The 19,265-nt window shown below is 46.0% G+C and overlaps 1 protein-coding gene across 1 annotated transcript in view; it reads right to left on the minus strand.

The window, feature by feature from the left end:
- Nucleotides 1-299: 299 nt before the first annotated feature.
- Nucleotides 300-19,265, minus strand: part of ZDHHC9 (zinc finger DHHC-type palmitoyltransferase 9) — a 48,585-nt gene continuing 29,619 nt past the window's right edge. The window contains exons 3-9 of the mRNA XM_066579986.1: nt 10,268-10,494; nt 6,626-6,763; nt 6,424-6,472; nt 5,139-5,241; nt 3,861-3,964; nt 3,250-3,337; nt 300-2,799 (exon numbers count right to left, since the gene is read on the minus strand). Coding sequence (XP_066436083.1) covers nt 2,662-2,799; nt 3,250-3,337; nt 3,861-3,964; nt 5,139-5,241; nt 6,424-6,472; nt 6,626-6,763; nt 10,268-10,494 — 847 coding nt within the window. The 3' untranslated portion in view covers nt 300-2,661. The remainder of the gene's footprint in view (nt 2,800-3,249; nt 3,338-3,860; nt 3,965-5,138; nt 5,242-6,423; nt 6,473-6,625; nt 6,764-10,267; nt 10,495-19,265) is intronic.

Here is a 19,265-nt window from a genome sequence, read left to right on the forward strand (position 1 = left end):
GCGCTGTACGTGCAAGCTTAAGGTTGAATTGCAAGTAAGGGGTAAATACTTTGCATAAACGAGTGTGGAAGACGTTTCGAGCGTGTACTGCTTCTTCCTCAGACAGCTGCATAGTGAAACCATACATTATGGTGCAGGTGAGACACAAAACAATAATTGTGGCAAAGGGGGAAATAAAAGCACAAAAAACGCTCTGCTCTTTTGGTTTAAAATGTATTTTCTGTTGACTTTTTGTGCTTTTATTTCCCCCTTTGTCACAATTATGGTTTTGTGTATCACTTGCTCTATAACGTGTGGTTTCACTATGCACCTGTCTGAGGAAGAGGCACTTTACTCTCGAACCGCGTTAAAGCAGTGTGCAAGTAAAGCTTTTACCTTTACTTACTATTGGCCTCTTTGTTTTCACCTACAGGTTGTACCAAAGCCTATTTTGCTTTTATTTAGTCACCTGTATCAGTCATTACGGAAAAGGAAGCGGGGTGGGAGCAGCCTTAGTTATTAAAATTAACCAAACAGCTGCCTGTAATTACATCCCCAACTACAGCAACAATTTGGAGGAAATACAAAAGAACTAGGGCTGGGGGTCTTCTAATAATGAAGCAGAGACCAGAAGCAAGGGTAGTTCAAAACAAGCAGAACATAAACACGTTTCGAGGATACAAGCCTCGAAACGTGGTACATACTGATAGTTTCCAAAACCGAGGACTCGGGTTCTACCCATGGCTCAGGTCTTTGCTTCATGATAAGAAGGTCAAATCTCGCTCAAGTTTTTTGTACTTTCTCCAAATAGCATCGACGCCCCTTTCTATAGTGAAATGTCACTTGGCTTGGCAGAACTTCGGCCAATCAATTTTGCACTCATGCCCCTCAGTAATAAAAAGGTGTTCCACTATTTCTCTTCTGGATCTCACTGACAAGAGGGAAGAAGAAGACTCCACACAACGCGGTGTCGGATTTAGGCTGGAAGTGAAGGTGCCGATGCCACTGGATTTGGACTGGAGTAGGTCAAGTATCTCTCCTGATGACCTTTGAATGGTCAATTCTGTAAATGAAATTGTCATTTTTAGGCAATAGTTGTTTTGGGGCTCCTTAGATTAATGAAAAGTTCCTGCATATTATATAAAAAAAAAAAAAAAAATAGCACTTTAAAAGGATCTTCAAGATTGAACGAGCTAATCCCAAGGATGATCGGAAGAACGCACGTGATATCACAAATTGATCATCTGCAACCAGGAACGTGGTGAGGATAGTGAATACCACAATGTTGAGAAACCTACAATCAACCAGTCACATTGCCCGGTAATGGAGGAACATTTATGATGGTCCTATCTGTCCATCTTTGATAAATAGGAGACTGCTGCAGAGCCCAGTATACATTGGCATGATGGGGAGAACATTTAAATCTCCCCCGGAAAATAAAATCATAATTTTTATTCTTCACAAAAGGCAAAAATTAATAGGCAGGCAACACAATTCTGAAATACTCCTCTTCGGGTGTCCATAAATCTACTCTAGGGGATGTCCAAAAAACTTAAATAGGTAAAAAAAAAAAAGAAAAGAAAAAAAATACTGGTATAAACAAATAAATAATTTAAAAAATTCTTCCATTATCTTAACACTCTGTATAGTCATAAAGTAGGAATCGTAGAGCAGCAGCAATAATTCTTCGCACTTTGGAAAGAGTTCCAAAATGCCCTCAAAATTACTAAAACAAAAAGTAAACAAAATACAGAAAAGAAACAAAAAAACAAAAACAAACTCGCCCTCCCCTCTTCCCCAAAATAAACAAAACAAAAAAAAATCCCTAAAATTAAATTTTGACATAATGGCTCCTACTGAGCCTCCAACTATCGTTATGTAAATCGCAAGACCACAAATTCTACAGTTTGGAAATGAATGAGCCAGATATGGATAAGGATGACCTCACACCACATGGACGAACACCTACGTCATGACTGGTCAATGGAATGGGGATCTGGTTGGGGTGGGATGGGGTTGTGCGCTAGGACTACAACTTTGGAGAGTCAAACAGCATGAGTCATCTGTTTTGGGGCGAAGAACTGAATTATCCGAGTTTGAGTCGCCAAAAGGGACTTATTTCACAGAAGCGCTTCCGGGTAGAAGTGTAGACAGATTTCGGCTTTACCAGAAGCTTCGTCCTTTCAGTCTTTGACACGGCAAAGAAAACAAAGAGCAATGCATATTTTTTTAGTTAAGGTGCCAATAATATGACACATAGTTTGCCCCTATAGACAGACCCCCATAATGTCCTGCTTTGTCCAGATAGAGATTGGCCGCTGTTGGTCAAGGGGATGCATAATACGGTTGTGGGTCTAGTTTGAAGAACCAGCTCCCATTACGGAGACATGATGCCGTACGGCAGCCTGGTGAGGCCGGCTTCCTACTCTGTAGCACTCTCGCAGGTAATGTCATTGGCATGTTTGACTAGCACCTGAAGTCGGTTTAGTATTGTCTATTTTCATCATTGAGCACTTATTCCAGACTGATAAAGATGAATCTCCATCTCACAAGACGTCACCTTCATGATTAACACAAGCAAATACTAAAGAAAAATGGCATAGAGGGCCAGCGGTCACTTCCCCGTCGTTCCATAGATTTGTCACATTATCCTCTTTCTCATCGAGGATCTTTTTAATGCATCTACTTTTCTGTCTCCTGATTTCCGTCTGATTCTTTGGGGACCTGAACGGCCATTTCCAGGGCGTTGGGATCTGCGTGGACGTCTGGGGCCGAAGGATTTACAGGAGGTTCAGTAGGCATTAACGGAACAGAAGCCACCTTGGAAAAGAGCAAAGGCATTGGATCATATCAGGATATATAAAACTTATACCAGCTGTACATATAGAATTATATACAGGAGATACCCAGGTTATACCAGCATGGTACATATCACTATATACAGGAGGCATAACGTATACCAGCTGTACATATAGAATTACATACAGGAGATACCCAGGTTATACCAGCATGGTACATTCTGCAGAGGGACATCGGTACATGCAGCCTGAGGAGAATCTAACGCTCCTCTATGTGTAGACATATTTTATTCCTCAGTTCCTCTGAAGTAACCACAATTTCATAAACTTTTTTGTGCGAACAACAGGTAAAAACCTGTAACAAAGCAACTCAGGCGAAGCCAGGTACAACAGCTAGTATATGTAGAATCTCACAACTCTCTACTTGACACACAATTTGCCTGTTAGTTTAATAGTTTTTAAGAAGACTTACAGAATCTCGCTGCGTACTGCTGTTTTCTGGCTCAGACTGTCCCGGAAGACTTACTGGCTCCTGAAGGATTCCTCTCCTGTCCAGCACACTGCAGAGAGGATGGTTGGCATCAATGCACAGAGCTCTTGTGTAGCAATAAATATAGATTTATAACAGTAAAGGTTTGTGCAGATATAATATTTCACTCATCAGACACATTGTGATCGTGCCTCCCTCTCACCCGGTAGTTGCTCCTTTCCAGCAACCAATCAGACTATAAGCCATCCGCTTGGGAAATCAAAAGTGTGGAGCTCAGCAGGACAAACTAAACGTGCTATGAGATATATATATATATTTTCTTACAAATGGAAGTGAAACAAACTCAATGAAACTGTTCCAAAGCCGAAATCTTGAAGAAAAGCCCTTTCCCATATCAACATAACCAGTTTTCCTGTAATGGATTTTTGGCTCCACCACATACAAAAGAAAAAAAAACAAAAAAACACACATGCTGGCCACATTCTTTGAGAAGATGACCCGCCCACCCCCACCCCTCTAGAAGATTACCCCATTTCGGGGCAATTTTGGGTGGTTGTCTGAAGGCTTCACTTCATTATATGGATCTCCAATACCTGGGCTGAACCGGACCACATAGCACCTCGCAGCAATTCTTCATTAGGTTGCCGTGGTTGTACGGGTTCTGTACGCGGTTTTTACCAGTCCAGGAGCCTTTAATCTATGGGGAAAATAATACACTCAATACATATTCTCTAATTAGGGGTTACTTATAATGGAAACTCTCCCTCTTAATCCAAAACTACTACAGCGCCATCAGCTGCCTAAAATAAACAAAAACAAAACGGAAACAGAAACCGAACAGAAGCAAACAGAGCATTCAGCTTTCTTTTGGAAAGACATTGAAATCAATAGGGAAGGAACACAAAAAAAAACATTTACTGTATTTTTTGGATTATAAGATTCTTTTTCATTAGAAAAAAAGAAAAATCTTGCTACAAATGTTCCTGCGTGTTATACTCCTGAGCTAGAGGGGATGCGACCAGACCCCCCTGACCACTTCCTTATTGTTTGGGAAACAAGAACTGCCTCCATAACCTGCACCTCACTCCTGAAACGGCCAGTTTACTCTATTGGTAACACAACCCTCAAACTCCCAGCCAGCAAAGCAGCATCCCATGAAGTTCCCTACCACATCAAATGCCTCCCTCTGAGCCCTCCATGTAGCATCTGATCCTCCTCACCAGCAGGCCAACCCCACACTCCTTGAGTAGGAGCAGACAGCCCAAGGAATTGGTGTAAACCTCCTGCCCTCATGTGACCAGTGCTGAATGACCCATCGCCTCAAAGCATATACAGCCCCCACCCCAACAGCCAGGAGGTCCCTATTCACAGAGGTGATTCATGAGTTTGCCGGGTTTTTATAACTTTAGCCTCCCCATAAGATTCCAACTTCTTTGTCTCTAGTAAAATATGTAATAATTTGCTGTTCTAACTTCTCTGAAATGTCCTCTCCTTAAGAACCCTCTGCCCGCTGTCGCATAGGACTCAGAGCCAGAAGGGAGGCGACCCACGTGGACGTTAGTGACGTTAATCCCCCCACTTCTTTAAACCGTCGAGGAAATTTTAATTGTCATGAAATATTCTTCCCGTTTTCTTTTCTCCAACCTCGTCTGGTGAGTCTTATAGTGCAAAAATATGGCGATTCTGGTTATTCTGCTACAAAAACCGCACAGAGCCGGAAAGCCCTAATACAGATGTGAATGAGCCCCGAGGGGACACTTCCTGGGGTGGACACTGGCGGTCTTACTTAGGAGTAACAAATCTGCACATATATAAACAAATACAAGTTAGCAGGAGGATGATCAACAGTAAGAAAAGCCCCCGGCACTTACATCTTCATTGGTGGTCTGGTTCAGAGACACCAGGAACGTGTGGAATCCAGTTAAGCCCACCACAGACCAGAGGGTGAAGAAGCAGATGAAGACTTCCAGCACCGTGCATGAAGAGTTAAGGAGACCACCATGAATGTACATTGGCAACCTATACCTTTCCTGACCCGGAAACACAAAATAAGGCCGCTTTTACACATGCAATTTTCTCGCAATGTGACAGCGCTACAAATCACATGTATGTGAAGCCCGTGCTTTCCAATGGGTTCCTTTACATAAGCGATGTGTTGTAGGCTGCTGCACTGCAAGGAAAAAAAAAATTAAATCACATCATGCTCTATATAGCCGCAATTTGTAATGTTTTGTAGCCCATGTTCCTCTAAGGAGCCTTCATCGCTTGAAAAACGCAGTTTTCGTGCAGTGCAATGCAACTTTTACAGTAGGAAGTCCTACTGTTTTCCCTAAGATAACCCCTAGCAACATTAAAACAAAACAAAACACACAAAAAAAAAACAAAAAACAAACAAAACAAAACACACAGTATCACCACCTTACAGGAGCCGTCCGCTCAGCCGCACGTCTCCTCTGCAGCTCCGGAACACTTGCTTGTAGTTTTCCACCAGCGCTTCCTGGTTTGGAGATTTAAAAAAAAAAACACACGTCCAGGAAGCGCTGGCTGTGATTGGTTCTCAAGTGCTTCGGCTTTGCCAATCAGAGCTAGCACTCAATGAACCAATCACAGCCATTCAATGCGATGACTGTGACTGGCATCCCTCTGAGAGCCCCCTGGTAGAAGGAGGCGGAGATCACAAGTTGAGAAGAAAGAACACTAGCGCCCCTCCCACTCTCACCATTAACCCTTTGCAATCCAATTTTGGATTCTGGGTTTCCTTGGGGTATTTCTCTTTCTGCCATTATACAATGACGCCACCTGTTGGCTAGAGCTAGTACTGGTGTATTGGACATGTTGGAGAGGCCCCCAACAAACAGAGCGGCCAGTAATATACAGTAAAAATACCCTGATGGACATCTTTCGACATCAGAAGCTGTGCAGCCTTCAATCGAAATGTCTTTAGACGTCAGACAGTGGATTGGAAAGGGTTAAATGACGGATACTGAATATTCCTGTACATGTCAGTCAGTGATGAGTGGGGGAGGCGCCCTTTAAAAAAAAAAGAGAAATACCAGATACTAAAATAAAATGCGCCATGGTCAAACATTCTGCAACGCCTGTACTGCGGCTCCTCATGAGATGCGCTAACACACCTAGAGATCACAGAAAGGATATGTCCCCGGACTTTCTTTCAACGTGTTCAGGAAACCAATTTTTAAAGAATCTAAAAACAAAAAAAAAATTTAAAAAAGTTATAAAAATAATAAAAACTTCTAAAGACATCAGAGCAGAAGGGGGAGGGGGGGGGGGGGGCAGGATCCGCAGAGCAGGAGAACTCCCAGACAGATCCTAGAGCCCACAATGTGAAGGGACTCACTCAGAGCGACATAGACGATGTTGAAGGCAAAGATGTAGATTGTCAGTAGGGACAGGGAGAGGATGAAGAGGTAGAAGTAGCGGTAGTTCCTCTTCCCAACACAGTTCCCCACCCAGGGGCAGTGGTGGTCGAATCGCTCTGGAAAAGGAGAAAACGTGTTAGTAGCGTCCGTCCGGACCACGTACAGCTGCATTATGGGCGCACAGGCAGGGCGAGGAACTGAGACAGAGATACAATGGAAGATACAATATATCACAATGATCGGAAACCTCTTGTGGAACCAGAAGTCCCAGCATGTGACCGCAGTGAAGGTGTATGTTCATATGGTGGAATTCGCACTGCAAATTCGACCTTTAAAACCTGCAGCAAAAACGGCGGCTTTCTGCCACGATTTTTGCCGCAGATCCGCACGCCAATTAAACCCAGTCAGGGTGACTACCCACTACAGTTTTTTTTCACTGCGACATTCGCAGCGTTTTTTTTTCTGCAGGGGTCTATGGGACTTGTAATGTTAAAATCGCGATCGTGCAAAATCGCAATTTACCGCAAAATCGCGATTTTAACATTACAAGTCCCATAGACCCCTGCAGAAAAAAAAACGCTGCGAATGTCGCAGTGAAAAAAAAACTGTAGTGGGTAGTCACCTTTAATGGGCAAAGTGTATGTGCAGGGGTGCGACCTTTTTCCCGCATCAAGTAGTGGCATGTCACTAATTGACACAAATGGAAAGATGGAACACCACCTCTGCAGCACCACCTACTGGAAGGCAGCATTCCTGCACCTTAATGTCAGACTTTTTAAACAAGCCTGATAACAATGACTGGGAATTGTGAGTTAAAGCCAGAATCTATACACAGACGGCTGTTTCGGAGTGTTTGCCCCTCATCAGTGGGCAGCGGGTTTCTGGCCTGGCTAGTGAGAAGCCTGTCATGTGGGTCGGGAGGGGTAACATCTCTCCTTAAGGAGAGCACCTAGTAGGTGAGCGAGGACTCTTATGGTCCTTTTTACACGGAACGAGCTGTCAGCCAACCGATGCTCACTGCACTACAATACAGGGGCAAGTATCACTGGCACCGTTCACAGCAATGCCAGAATAGAGGTGGAGAGAGTGGGGTAACGCTGCCCCCCCCAACCCCCCCATTCACAGTAAGTAGACAGTCATTCAGAACTGAGTGACCGCTGTGCACACTGAATGGCTCATCGTTCAGTCGCTACATGCGCTTACACAGGAATATTACTGTTCAAATTCTCTCGGGAGAAAGGTTATCTGAATAATTGTCCCATGCTAAAAGGGCCATAATAAGGCCATGGATGCTCCTCTGGGAAATATGCAAATGGAAAGGTAGAACAGTATCTCTACAGCGCCATCTACTGGAAGGCAACATTTCTGCAAGTTTGGCTCACAATTCCCAGGCTTGTGAAAAGGTCTGCCATTGACTTGCAGGAATGCTGCCTTCCAGTAGGTGGAGCTGTATAGACACTGTTTCATCTTTTCATCTATTTCCCAGAGGAGCATAAACAGTCTTAAGTCTCCTCATACCTTCTAGGCACTTTTTTTTTGTGAATACTATCAAGACCAGGGTTGTACCATTGGATTGGCGCATTGCCAATGTGGTTCCAATTTACAAACAGGGGTCCAAAAGTGAGCCTGGTAACTACAGGCCGGTAAGTCTCACTTTAGTAACTGGAAAAACATTTGAGGGGTTTCTAAGAGATGCCATCAAAAAATACCTCAAGGAGAACAAGGGAATAACTCCTCACCAGCATGGGTTCATGAAGGGTCGCTCATGTCAGACCAATCTGATCAGCTTCTACGATGAAGTAAGCTCTAAGCTGGACCTGGGAGAGTCTATTGATCTCGTATATCTGGACTTCTCTAAAGCATTTGACACCGTACCACATAATAGGCTGATATATAAAATGAGACAGCTTGGATTGGGTGAAAACGTATGTATCTGGGTAAAGAACTGGCTCAGAGATAGAAAGCAGAGGGCTGTAATAAATGGCTCGTACTCTGATTGGGCCACAGTCACTAGTGGGGTGCCACAGGGTTCAATATTAGGCCCCATTCTGTTCAACGACTTGATAGAGGGGCTGCACAGTAAAATATCAATATTTGCAGATGACACAAAATTATACAATATAATTAATGCAACGGAGGACAAGGTACGGCTACAAACAGACCCAGATAAGCAGGGGGCTTGGGCAGAAAAATGGCAAATGAAGTTCAATGTTGATAAATGTAAGGTTATGCCCATGGGCAGGAGAAACGGATGTCACCAATATACACTAAATGGGGTACTGCTAGGGAAAAGTGAGATGGAAAAAGACCTGGGGGTACTAGTGGATTGTAGACTAAACTGGAGCAATCAATGCCAATCAGCTGCTGCAAAGGCAAATAAAGTTTTGGGATGCATTAAAAGAGGTATAGGGGCGAAGGACGAGAACATTATCCTCCCACTATATAAGGCACTTGTCAGGCCCCACATGGAATACTGTGCACAGTTCTAGACACTGGTGCTCAGGAAGGATGTTACAGTACTGGAGGGGGTTCAAAGAAGGGCAACTAAACTAATACATGGAATGAAGGGACTGGAATACCCAGAGAGGCTATCCAAATTGGGACCATTTACCCTGGAAAATAACGGCTAAGGGGTGATCAAATAACAATGTATAAATACATGAGGGGACAATACAAGGATCTCTGCCATGATCTGTTTATACCTAGGACTGCGACGGTAACAAGAGGCATCCGCTACGTCTAGAGGAAAGCAGGTTTCATCGCCAACACAGAAAAGGGTTCTTTACTGTAAGAGCAGTTAGACTGTGGAACTCTCTGCCGGAGGAAGTGGTGATGGCAAAATCCATAGAGGAGTTTAAAAGGGGACTTGATATCTTTCTGGAGAGGAAGGATATTACAGGATATAAATCTTAGGTTAATTGTTAATCCTGGTATACAGGCAGGCAGGAACTATTAGGGGTTGATCCAGGGAACAGTCTGATTGCCATTAGGGAGTCGGGAAGGAATTTTCCCCCAAAAGGGCTAATTGGCTCCTGCTCTTGCAGTTTTTGCCTTCCTCTGGATAAACAGGCTGGACTAGATGGACATTGTCTTCATTCAGCCGTACATACTATCTTACTAAGCAGAAACGATACCCTTCCTGATCCCCATCTATAGCCTCTCACTAGCCAAGCCAGAAACCTCCTGCCCACCGATGAGGGGCAAGCAGCTGTCTGTTCACGGTTAATTTTACCTTCTGGAGAGGACTCTGGCTTTGGTTCATAATTCCCAGTCATTGTTACAAGGCTTGTTAAAAGGTCTGTCATTGAATGCTGCCTCCCAATAGGTGGCGCTGTAGAGGCATTGCCCCATTTACATATTTCCCAGAGGCGCTTGGATGGCCTCACAAGTCTCCTCACACCTTCTAGATGATCTCCCTAAGGAGAAATGAGTGGGAAACACATCAGGATTCCACACAGGGATTTTGCGCACTAACAGGGCTCAATCCAAGTGGGGATCTACAGCAGGAAGCCACGGCGACGTCGGCCGTGTGAACATGCCCTAAGAGTATGAATGCAGCTTCAAAACACAACAGGAGAGCCGCCGACAGACCAAAGACCATCAACGCATCCGCTACTTACCGACACAGTTATCACAGATACTGCAGTGAGAGGCGCGAGGAGGACGGAAGATTTTGCAGGTGTAGCAATATTTCAGCTTCACTATCTGATTGTTGATTTGGACGTTCTTAATGCGAGGGGGCGGCCTCTGACCCTGCGGCACGTTCCCATTGGCCGCCTCTGAAATACAAGAAGTTACAGAAATGGAAAGGTTATTTCTACTACTTGTTTGTGACCAACTGATGAGTCTTTGCGTTCAGAGATGTCACGCTCACCATATACATGATACATACATACTACATACATGTACACGCTCTCTACAGACATCACAGTCAAGCTCACAACATACATTAATGCATCCACATACACGCTCCCTCCAAATTCAGCCACATCCACCACATGCATGCTACTTCCATACACAGCCATGCTCCTGACACACATGGATGTACACGCTAACTAATATAAGCACTGTCGCCACATACAAGTTGGTTGTAGCTACAGTTACAAATAAGGGTTAAAGCAGACAGGAGGGTTTGTAAGAGGGGTGAGAAGTGCCCGGCCCCCTTCCTTATGGATTACAGAGGCTCTGTTGCCAAGTACGGAGCTCCAGAGTCCCATTCATTGCCTCTGTGGCATCCAGGACTGAGCTATGATGCAGACTGCACTTCTAACACCGGCCACAAGAGGAAGCTCAAGCACTGCAAAACAGAAATCAGTGCAGCTATTCGAGAATATAGGCTTTGGGAAACTTCCATAATGGGGCTCTGATTGGCAGTGTAACCCCATGAGACGTTCTGGAGAAGGATCTTAAGAGAATCAGCGACACAGCTACAGGAGTGCAGCAGCCCTGAGGAAACAGCCGAGGGCAGAGCATCCTGCCCAGTGGAAGTGGAGGCAGCACAGCGTTTGTGTACCCTGGTGCTACTGACGTCAATGACGTTGGGCGTCCTAAGGAAAGGATGCGGCCCCCATGGAGTGCAAGGAGTTCATATAAAGATAGTGTAACCGGTGGCAGGCAGGATGAGAAGAGGCCCGGGAGTCAGGTGCCTCGGAGACGCCAGGGTAAGGTAACGTACTGGAGATGTAAGTGTCTGTGTGAAACACCAGCTGGTAATAATGTCATTTTGGGAGTATAGTAAGTAATTACTGTCACTTTAAGGGCTCCTTCACAATGGCGATAAAATAGTGCATGACTTGTGCGTTGCGAGATCCATTCTTTTAAAGGAGTTCATTCACATTTGCGATTTTTTTTCCTGCATTGCAACGCAGAAAACAAATCGCAGTATTTCTTTTGGCAATATCACCCATTGTTCTCAATGGGACTGGCGGCGGCAGCAGCACTGGCCCCATTGAAACCAATGGGAGAACATCACGATCCCCTGCTGCGGCTGTGACAGCTGCAGCAGGGGATTCCTCCGGCGATCTTCTCCTATTAATTTCAATGGGTCGGGCACTGCTGCCGCCAGTCCTATCGAAAGCAATGGGAGAACATTGTGATCTCCTGCCATGGCGGGGGATGAAGGGAATGCTTGCAGGGATGCGAGGTTGTTTTCAAATGAAAACTCCTTGCATCCAGGGGATTCCACATGTTTTTAATGGGGCCAGTAGCAGCAGCGCCGGCCCAACTGAAACAAATGGGAGAAAATTGCCATCTCCTGCCACGGCTGTCACAGCCACACAGGGGGATTCCTTCAGCCCTGCAGTGATGTGAGACCGTTTCCCTGTGAAAATGTCTCGCATCCAGGGCTTTTCAGAAGCATAGCGATATCGCGCCATGAATCACGGCCCCATATTGCTCTCGCCAGTGTGCCGGAGCCCTGAGAGAAGTTATGCTGTCATTATGTGACGTCCAAGTCCAGTCCACCCCTATGGAGCAAAGGGATTATTCATCCAGTTGCGGTTCAGGAAGATGTATGTATGTATGTATGTATGTATGTATGTATGTATGTATGTATGTATGTATGTAAATAAATATTTAAAAATAAATAAATAAAAAAATAAATAAATAAAAAGCGTTTTGCTTTTGTGAAGGAAACCATTGGCTCCATAATTCTGCGTTTTTAGTTACGATCGCATTGCGAAATTGTATCGCCCGTGTGAAACCACCCTTAAAAAAGTATTGTATTCAATATTGCACTACCCATTTTTATCCAGCAGGTGTCACCATGTGACAGAATGCCACCTGCAAGGCACTACAGTCATCAGGCCTGAGCACCAAGGTTTTCCTTAGGCTGCCCTCACACTTGCAATGAAAATCACGTGATACGAGAGTAAGTGAAGACGCAGAAACCAATGATTTTCAATCGCTTCATTCCCATTTGCAATATGAAGTGAAAAAAACAAAACAAACCGACCGCAGCACGTGCGATATCTCTGCGTTTTTTTTTTATTATCCCAATGGAGCCCTCTTCTATCGCATCGCACAGCACAGACTTGTGATTTTCAGGTGATGCGTCTTAAACATTAGAAATTCCTATTGTTTGTCGCGCCGAAAAAAAAAAAAAAAAAAAAAAAAAAAAAAAAAAAAAAAAAAAAATCGCAAGTGGCAGCGATGTTTTTGCAATAAAAAGCATCGCTGGCGCTCCGACATCTCATCAGCAAAATTGCGATTTTGACGAGCTTTTTACATGGCACATTCGCGATCACCAGTGGGAATGACCCTTATGGGGCAAAAGTTACAACGATTGTGTTAGAAACTGCAATAACTGCAACAAGGTGGTTGTGGTAGCAGGTAATTCTACACCACGGCGGATACATTGTAGAAGCCTGAAGACCAATCGTATTCAGCAGCCCCTGCCATGTGACTTGATGTCAGCGGCGGTCACTGTGTTCCAGTTAAGCTGACAGTTTGATCGGAGAAAGAACATCGATGACGTCATCAGTAATCCAAACCGCTTATAAGCCATTTCCAATCAGACTGGGAAACAGAAATGTCACCTTCATTTATATTCCAAGTGCAGATTACACAAGGGAAGGTCACAAATTCTACATGTCCCCAGAGGTTCTGTGAGGGACTGCAGCTTTTACACTTCTGAAGCTGCAATACCAGACCCAACCCGTTGGCAGGTGTGGCGCTGTTGCTAAAAAAAAACAATAAAAACTTGAGTTATTGTAAGATGTGAAGTCTCCCTCCATTTGACTGCTCATTTCACCCACTTTGTTACATGATGCCTCCTCTTGGTAAATAATCCTCTTCTTGGTAAATACACAAATTCTCCTTGCATGGTCCCTTTTTTGGGACAGGGAGCAGAACGACAATATACTTCATAAGCCGCCTGCAGACGGCCGGGTCAGACCCCGCAGTGGGATGCGGACCCGTGCCCCTGCACAGCCCTGCGGCTCACCCGCTCCCGAAGTCTTCTCTTTGCACCATGTGCCGGCTGCCGCCCAGTCGGCGCACGCACAGTACGGAGCCGGACCGTCACTAGTGACGTTTCTGTGTGGGCCTCTGCAAGCCCTGCACAGAAATGGGACATGCCGCAATTTGTTCTCACGCGGACAAATCGCGGCCATCTGCCTAGAATTGCCGCTGCGGAATTTCCGCTTGTGTGCAGGGGGCATAGGCACAGAGAAGAGTACTGTTGAGTGGACCAAACCAGTAGAAGAGGTATAGGTCAAATTTTTGGGCTTTAACCCGTTCCCGCTGCAGGGCGTAAGTTTACGTCCTGGCAGCCTGGTACTTCCCGCAACAGGGCGTAAACTTACGTCCTGGAGATAGCGCGGGATCACATAAGATCCCGCGCTCTCTCGCAGCGGGAGCCGGCTGTCAGTCACAGCCGGCGTCCCGCTGCAACAGCGGGGAGGCATCGGAGATGCATCCCCCGCTGTTAACCCCTTCCCTGCCGCGATCTAAGTAGATCGCGGCAGGGAAAGAGTTCACAGAGGGAGCGCGGCTCCCTCTGTGTCTCCGGCCGAAACTCGCGATGTCATCGCGAGAGCCCGGCCTGTCACCATGGCAACAGGACGCCAGACACTGGCGTCCTGTATTGCCTGTGCCTATAATCGCTGTACAAGCGATAAGGCATGGCAGAGCAGTAGCTCTGCCATGCCTTATACCAGCGATCATCAGGGCAGTGGTTAAAGGGGTTGTCCCGCGAAACAAAGTGGGTCTATACACTTCTGTATGGCCATATTAATGCACTTTGTAATATACATCGTGCATTAATTATGAGCCATACAGAAGTTATTCACTTACCTGCTCCGTTGCTGGCGTCGCCGTCTCCATGGTGCCGTCTAATTTTCAGCGTCTAATCGCCGGATTAGACGCGCTTGCGCAGTCCGGTCTTCTTTTCTGAATGGGGCCGCTCGTGCCGGAGAGCGGCTCCTCGTAGCTCCGCCCCGTCACGTGCCGATTCCAGCCAATCAGGAGGCTGGAATCCGCAATGGACCGCAGAGAAGACCTGCGGTCCACCGAGGGTGAAGATCCCGGCGGCCATCTTCACAAGGTAAGTCAGAAGTCGCCGGAGCGCGGGGATTCGGGTAAGTACTGGACAGTTTGTTTTTTTTATGCCTGCATCGGGTTTGTCTCGCGCCGAACGGGGGGGCTATTGAAAAAAAAAAAAAAACCCGTTTCGGCGCAGGACAACCCCTTTAAAGTCCCTCAGAGGGACACAAACAGTGTAAAAAAAAAACAAAGATTAAAAAGAGAATTTAAAAAAAATGTAAAAAAAAGTTAAAAAAAACCATTTTTAAATGCTTTTTCTCAGATTAGCATAAAAAAAAGGTAAAAAAAAAAATAAAACCCCACATATTTGGTATTGTCGCGTCCGTAACGACGCGTACAATAAGTTGCACATGCTTTTGACTGTGCACGGAAAAAAAAACTAATTTTTAGCATTTTGCCTCACTAAAAACGCAATAAAAGTGATCAAAAAAGCCGTATGTACCCCAAAATGGTACCAATAAAATCTACAGCTCGTCTCGCAAAAAATAAGCCCTCATAGAGTGCCGTTCATCAAAAAATAAAAAAGTTACAGGACTTTGAATGCAGCAATTTAGAAAAAAAAAAAAAAAAAAAAAAAAATCACCCAGAAAAAGGGTTTTTATTGCAGAAAAGTGGGAAAACCTAAAAAAAATGTAAGAATTTTGGTATCGTTGTAACCGCAGCGGTCCGCAGAAAAAATGGAATGTCTCATTTATGCTGCATGAGTACCGCTATAAAAAAAAAAAAAAAAAAAAAAAAAAATCTATGGAAGAATTGATGCGTTCTCTCCCTGCTATCATTAAAAAAAATAAATAAAAAAAGTTTTACAATATAGTCTATGTACCCAAGAGTGGCACCGATAAAAACTACAGTTCGCCACGCAAAAAACAAGCCCTCATACGGCCGCGTCGACGGAAAAATAAAGTTATGACTTGATAAACGGAGAAGAAAATCCGCCAAAAATTGTTGCGTCCTAAAGCCCAAAATAGGCCATGTCATGAAGGGGTTAATGTCTCTCTTAGTTCAAACCAAACCGGAAGGTCACTAATACCCTAAAACTGGTGTATAATCCCAATTCACACTGATTGGAGACGGGAGCAACAAGCCGTTGACGAGGAGCGATGGATATCCAATTATACTTCCTTTTAGGACTTAAATTTTTTTTTTTTTGCCTCATCAATCAAGTCAACATAGGAGAACGCCTTTAAGGAAGATATGAAAATTACTGTATTTCATTTTGTGCTGGTGTAAGGGGGTTCTCATTTCTTGGGACAGGTGCAGGGGGAGAGGTGAGCTGTGTCCTTCCTATCTTCTGCTCTGTACTAACCAGGATCTAAAGCTTCTAGAACCATAGAGGATATTCTATATCCTTCTTGTAGGTCACTGATCAGCAGAACACATGACCAGCTCCACTCCGTATACAGAGGCATCTGATATCATTTCTAATTGGACTGTGAATCACATCACTTATCCCCGGTTAGAATCTAATGCCATGCAAGTGATGGGAAGCATGACTGGTTGGGTGGGGGACTGGCAGGAATGCTTCCCTGGGTGAGATCACCGTGGTTGTAGCATTAGCAGGAGGTTATGGACACCGGTGAGGATGAGAACAGCTAGCCCGTCTAGAGAGATCACCCGGGAAAAGGTCAAAGTACACAACTCAGAACTACAATGTGAGACAATCCCGATCAGAAAATGCCCCCTGCACACAGATGGTCGGCCCTGCGGACACTGCGCCCTTGTGGAGACCCCCACGCCAAAACAGGGGGAAAATAGGTGGTTGAGAGGAGACTTCGTGTGCGCCCTGCATAGATCATGGATTCCCCCATGTATAGGCTCATATGGTTCTAGTCAGGCAGCGATGGACCGCTCACCAGGGACAACCTCATCCAACGCCTTCATCAGTCCGCTCTCTTGGCCAAGCACACAAGTTAAGCCGTGTCCACCACACCCAAGGCAAGCTTTACATTCTACTCCATCTTCCAAGCTGAACAGAAAAACCAGATGTGCCGCATACAGCGTATACCGGACCCAGAACCCCTGGACTATAATGGGGGCCATCTGGCTCCCGGGCACTAATTTCTCCCAGCCCCCCCACCCCCTCACACGAATATGAACTCCATTGTTTTGAGTGGGATCATAGCGGCACGTCTCATCTTGGAGTGCGCTTTCACATCATATCTCCATTGTTCCTAATGGGGCTGGCGGTAGGCGTCACGCCATGTTAGATGTTTGCCCAGCTGACAGCACGGCGGAGGATCGCTTCTTCCCCCAAGTGATGCAAGGTGGTTTTGAAACAAAACTCCTTTGTATCCACGGCAAAATTACATGTTTGAGAGCGCGAAATCAGGCCGTGTACAGTTAGCCTTATACGCCCATCTCCCCGCGGGCCCCCGCGCGTCATACGCCCATCTCCGCGGGCCCCCGCGCGTCATACGCCCATCTCCGCGGGCCCCCCGCGCGTCATACGCCCATCTCCGCGGGCCCCCCCGCGCGTCATACGCCCATCTCCGCGGGCCCCCCGCGCGTCATACGCCATCTCCGCGGGCCCCCCCGCGCGTCATACGCCCATCTCCGCGGGCCCCCCGCGCGTCATACGCCCATCTCCGCGGGCCCCCCGCGCGTCATACGCCCATCTCCGCGGGCCCCCCCGCGCGTCATACGCCCATCTCCGCGGGCCCCCCGCGCGTCATACGCCCATCTCCGCGGGCCCCCCGCGCGTCATACGCCCATCTCTACCTTCTCAGAAGTATTAGAACCAGATGTACATGTTTATTTGCTAGATTTTGATCCAAATGTAACAAAGTCCACTTTACAGCACCCTTTTTAGTGGGTCCCTACACTACCAGGTGCGGAAAAGCAAGGCAGCCCCCACCGCCACAATACAGCACCTATACCAGAGGGAACGGTCCAGTGGCCCACCTACAGCGCTGCTGTCAGGCTGAGCCTGTTGAAGCCACCACGCAGCACGTAGGCAGGTCACCCGTCCATGTGGTCCAGGGAGCCGAATGAGAACCAAGCGGGCAAATTCATTTTTGCCATCTTCTGCTAACAAAAAGTCCCAGGGCCACATGGGTTGGCGAGCAGCTAGCAAGGCAATGGACTGTGTAAGTGCTCCAACATAGTAGAAGGAGACAAGGAGCGAGGTCTCTAGTGAGCAGGGGTGCATGAGGACGGGGACACACACACACACACACGTGTGCCCGTCGTACAGTCGTGTCCCAGCTGCACCTGAACTTGGCAATCACCAGAACCTATGACACGCTGTATACTCCATTCTGTGTGCCGCCTTGCTAGAATGTGCAGGGATGTTTAATTAGCATAAGACTGCAGAGAGGAGATTACCTGCTAGGTCCTCATTGCCCTAAGACCAGGTGAGCTCTAGAGCTGCTCACATGGTGCCCAGGGCAGTTGGGATGGCCAGAGCCAGGGAGCTCAGCCTGGCACCAGTGGTGTAAGTGGGCCCCTTGCAGTGACCATCGTCTAGTGTACCCACTGATAAGAGGTCGCTGTGAAGAGCCTAGTGGACTCATACAGAGTAACCAGGAACCTCACGTGTATAATACTGCCGGGAGGGGACAGCGCAGTGCTTAGTAATATGCGGATGTGCACAACATAGGTTCCCTATAATATTGGACAGCCGTATTCAGTTTTGGTCCAAGAAATAAAAAGAAGCATGCATAATTCCCTGCTCATCACTCCTGCCCCCGATTACATGAAATAAATACAAAAATCTGTAAAAAAGTTTTCACTCTCAGAAAAAAAAACAAAACAAAACCAAAAGCATACAGGACTGCTCTCTACAAGATCCTCCCCTGTTCTCCCTAAATATCATCATTAAGTATAATCAGAGTGAATCACTTGCGCTCCCATCACCAGATGACACACAAATTGCTCTTCTGCTCGTCCTTTTATTGGAATGTTAAAAATAAGATTAAAAAATAAAAAACACTGTAAATCCCGTCTAGCGGAACCGGTTCCGGCCTCGGCCTCTAAATATAGCACCTCTATCAGAAAATCACCTTCCTAATGAGCTGCGAGGCGGATTCCATCGCCTGACGTGTTACAACCAAACACCACGTCTGCGGACGCGCCGGCTGACAATCGGGACGAGCCTTTGTTTTCTTGCTAAAACAAACAAGAAGTGTTTTTTTTGTTACTGATGTGGTCGGCAGGAAAAGCCGGCTGTGAACCAACAGGTTGGGCCTCTGAAGGAGCGGAAGAGCGCCGGCACCGAGACAACAAGTTCAGAATTGGAGAAACAAAAGAAGTCAAAAATTTTACAAAAATCTGTTCCAGAACAGGGAAGGTTAGAGGTAGTTATAATAATCCATAAACGTCTGCGCTCTGGTAAAGAGGAAGAATTGGAGAAAACCATTGATGACCCAAGACGAGTACATCCCAAGTGACGTAAAGTGGATGTTCACCCTGACATTATATACACACTTGTATGTCAGAGCAAACCATAGGGAAGAAAAAACGTCTGTCCGCGCTCCTAGGGATATCAGACTCTGATGTATGTCAGAGCGGTATCCACTTTACAGCAGTATATGGAGTTTTTTTTCCCTTATCCTTTTTTTTTTTTTTTTTTTTTTA

This window comes from Eleutherodactylus coqui, chromosome 10, assembly GCF_035609145.1.
Source record: "Eleutherodactylus coqui strain aEleCoq1 chromosome 10, aEleCoq1.hap1, whole genome shotgun sequence".
Taxonomy (NCBI): Eukaryota; Metazoa; Chordata; class Amphibia; order Anura; family Eleutherodactylidae; genus Eleutherodactylus; species Eleutherodactylus coqui.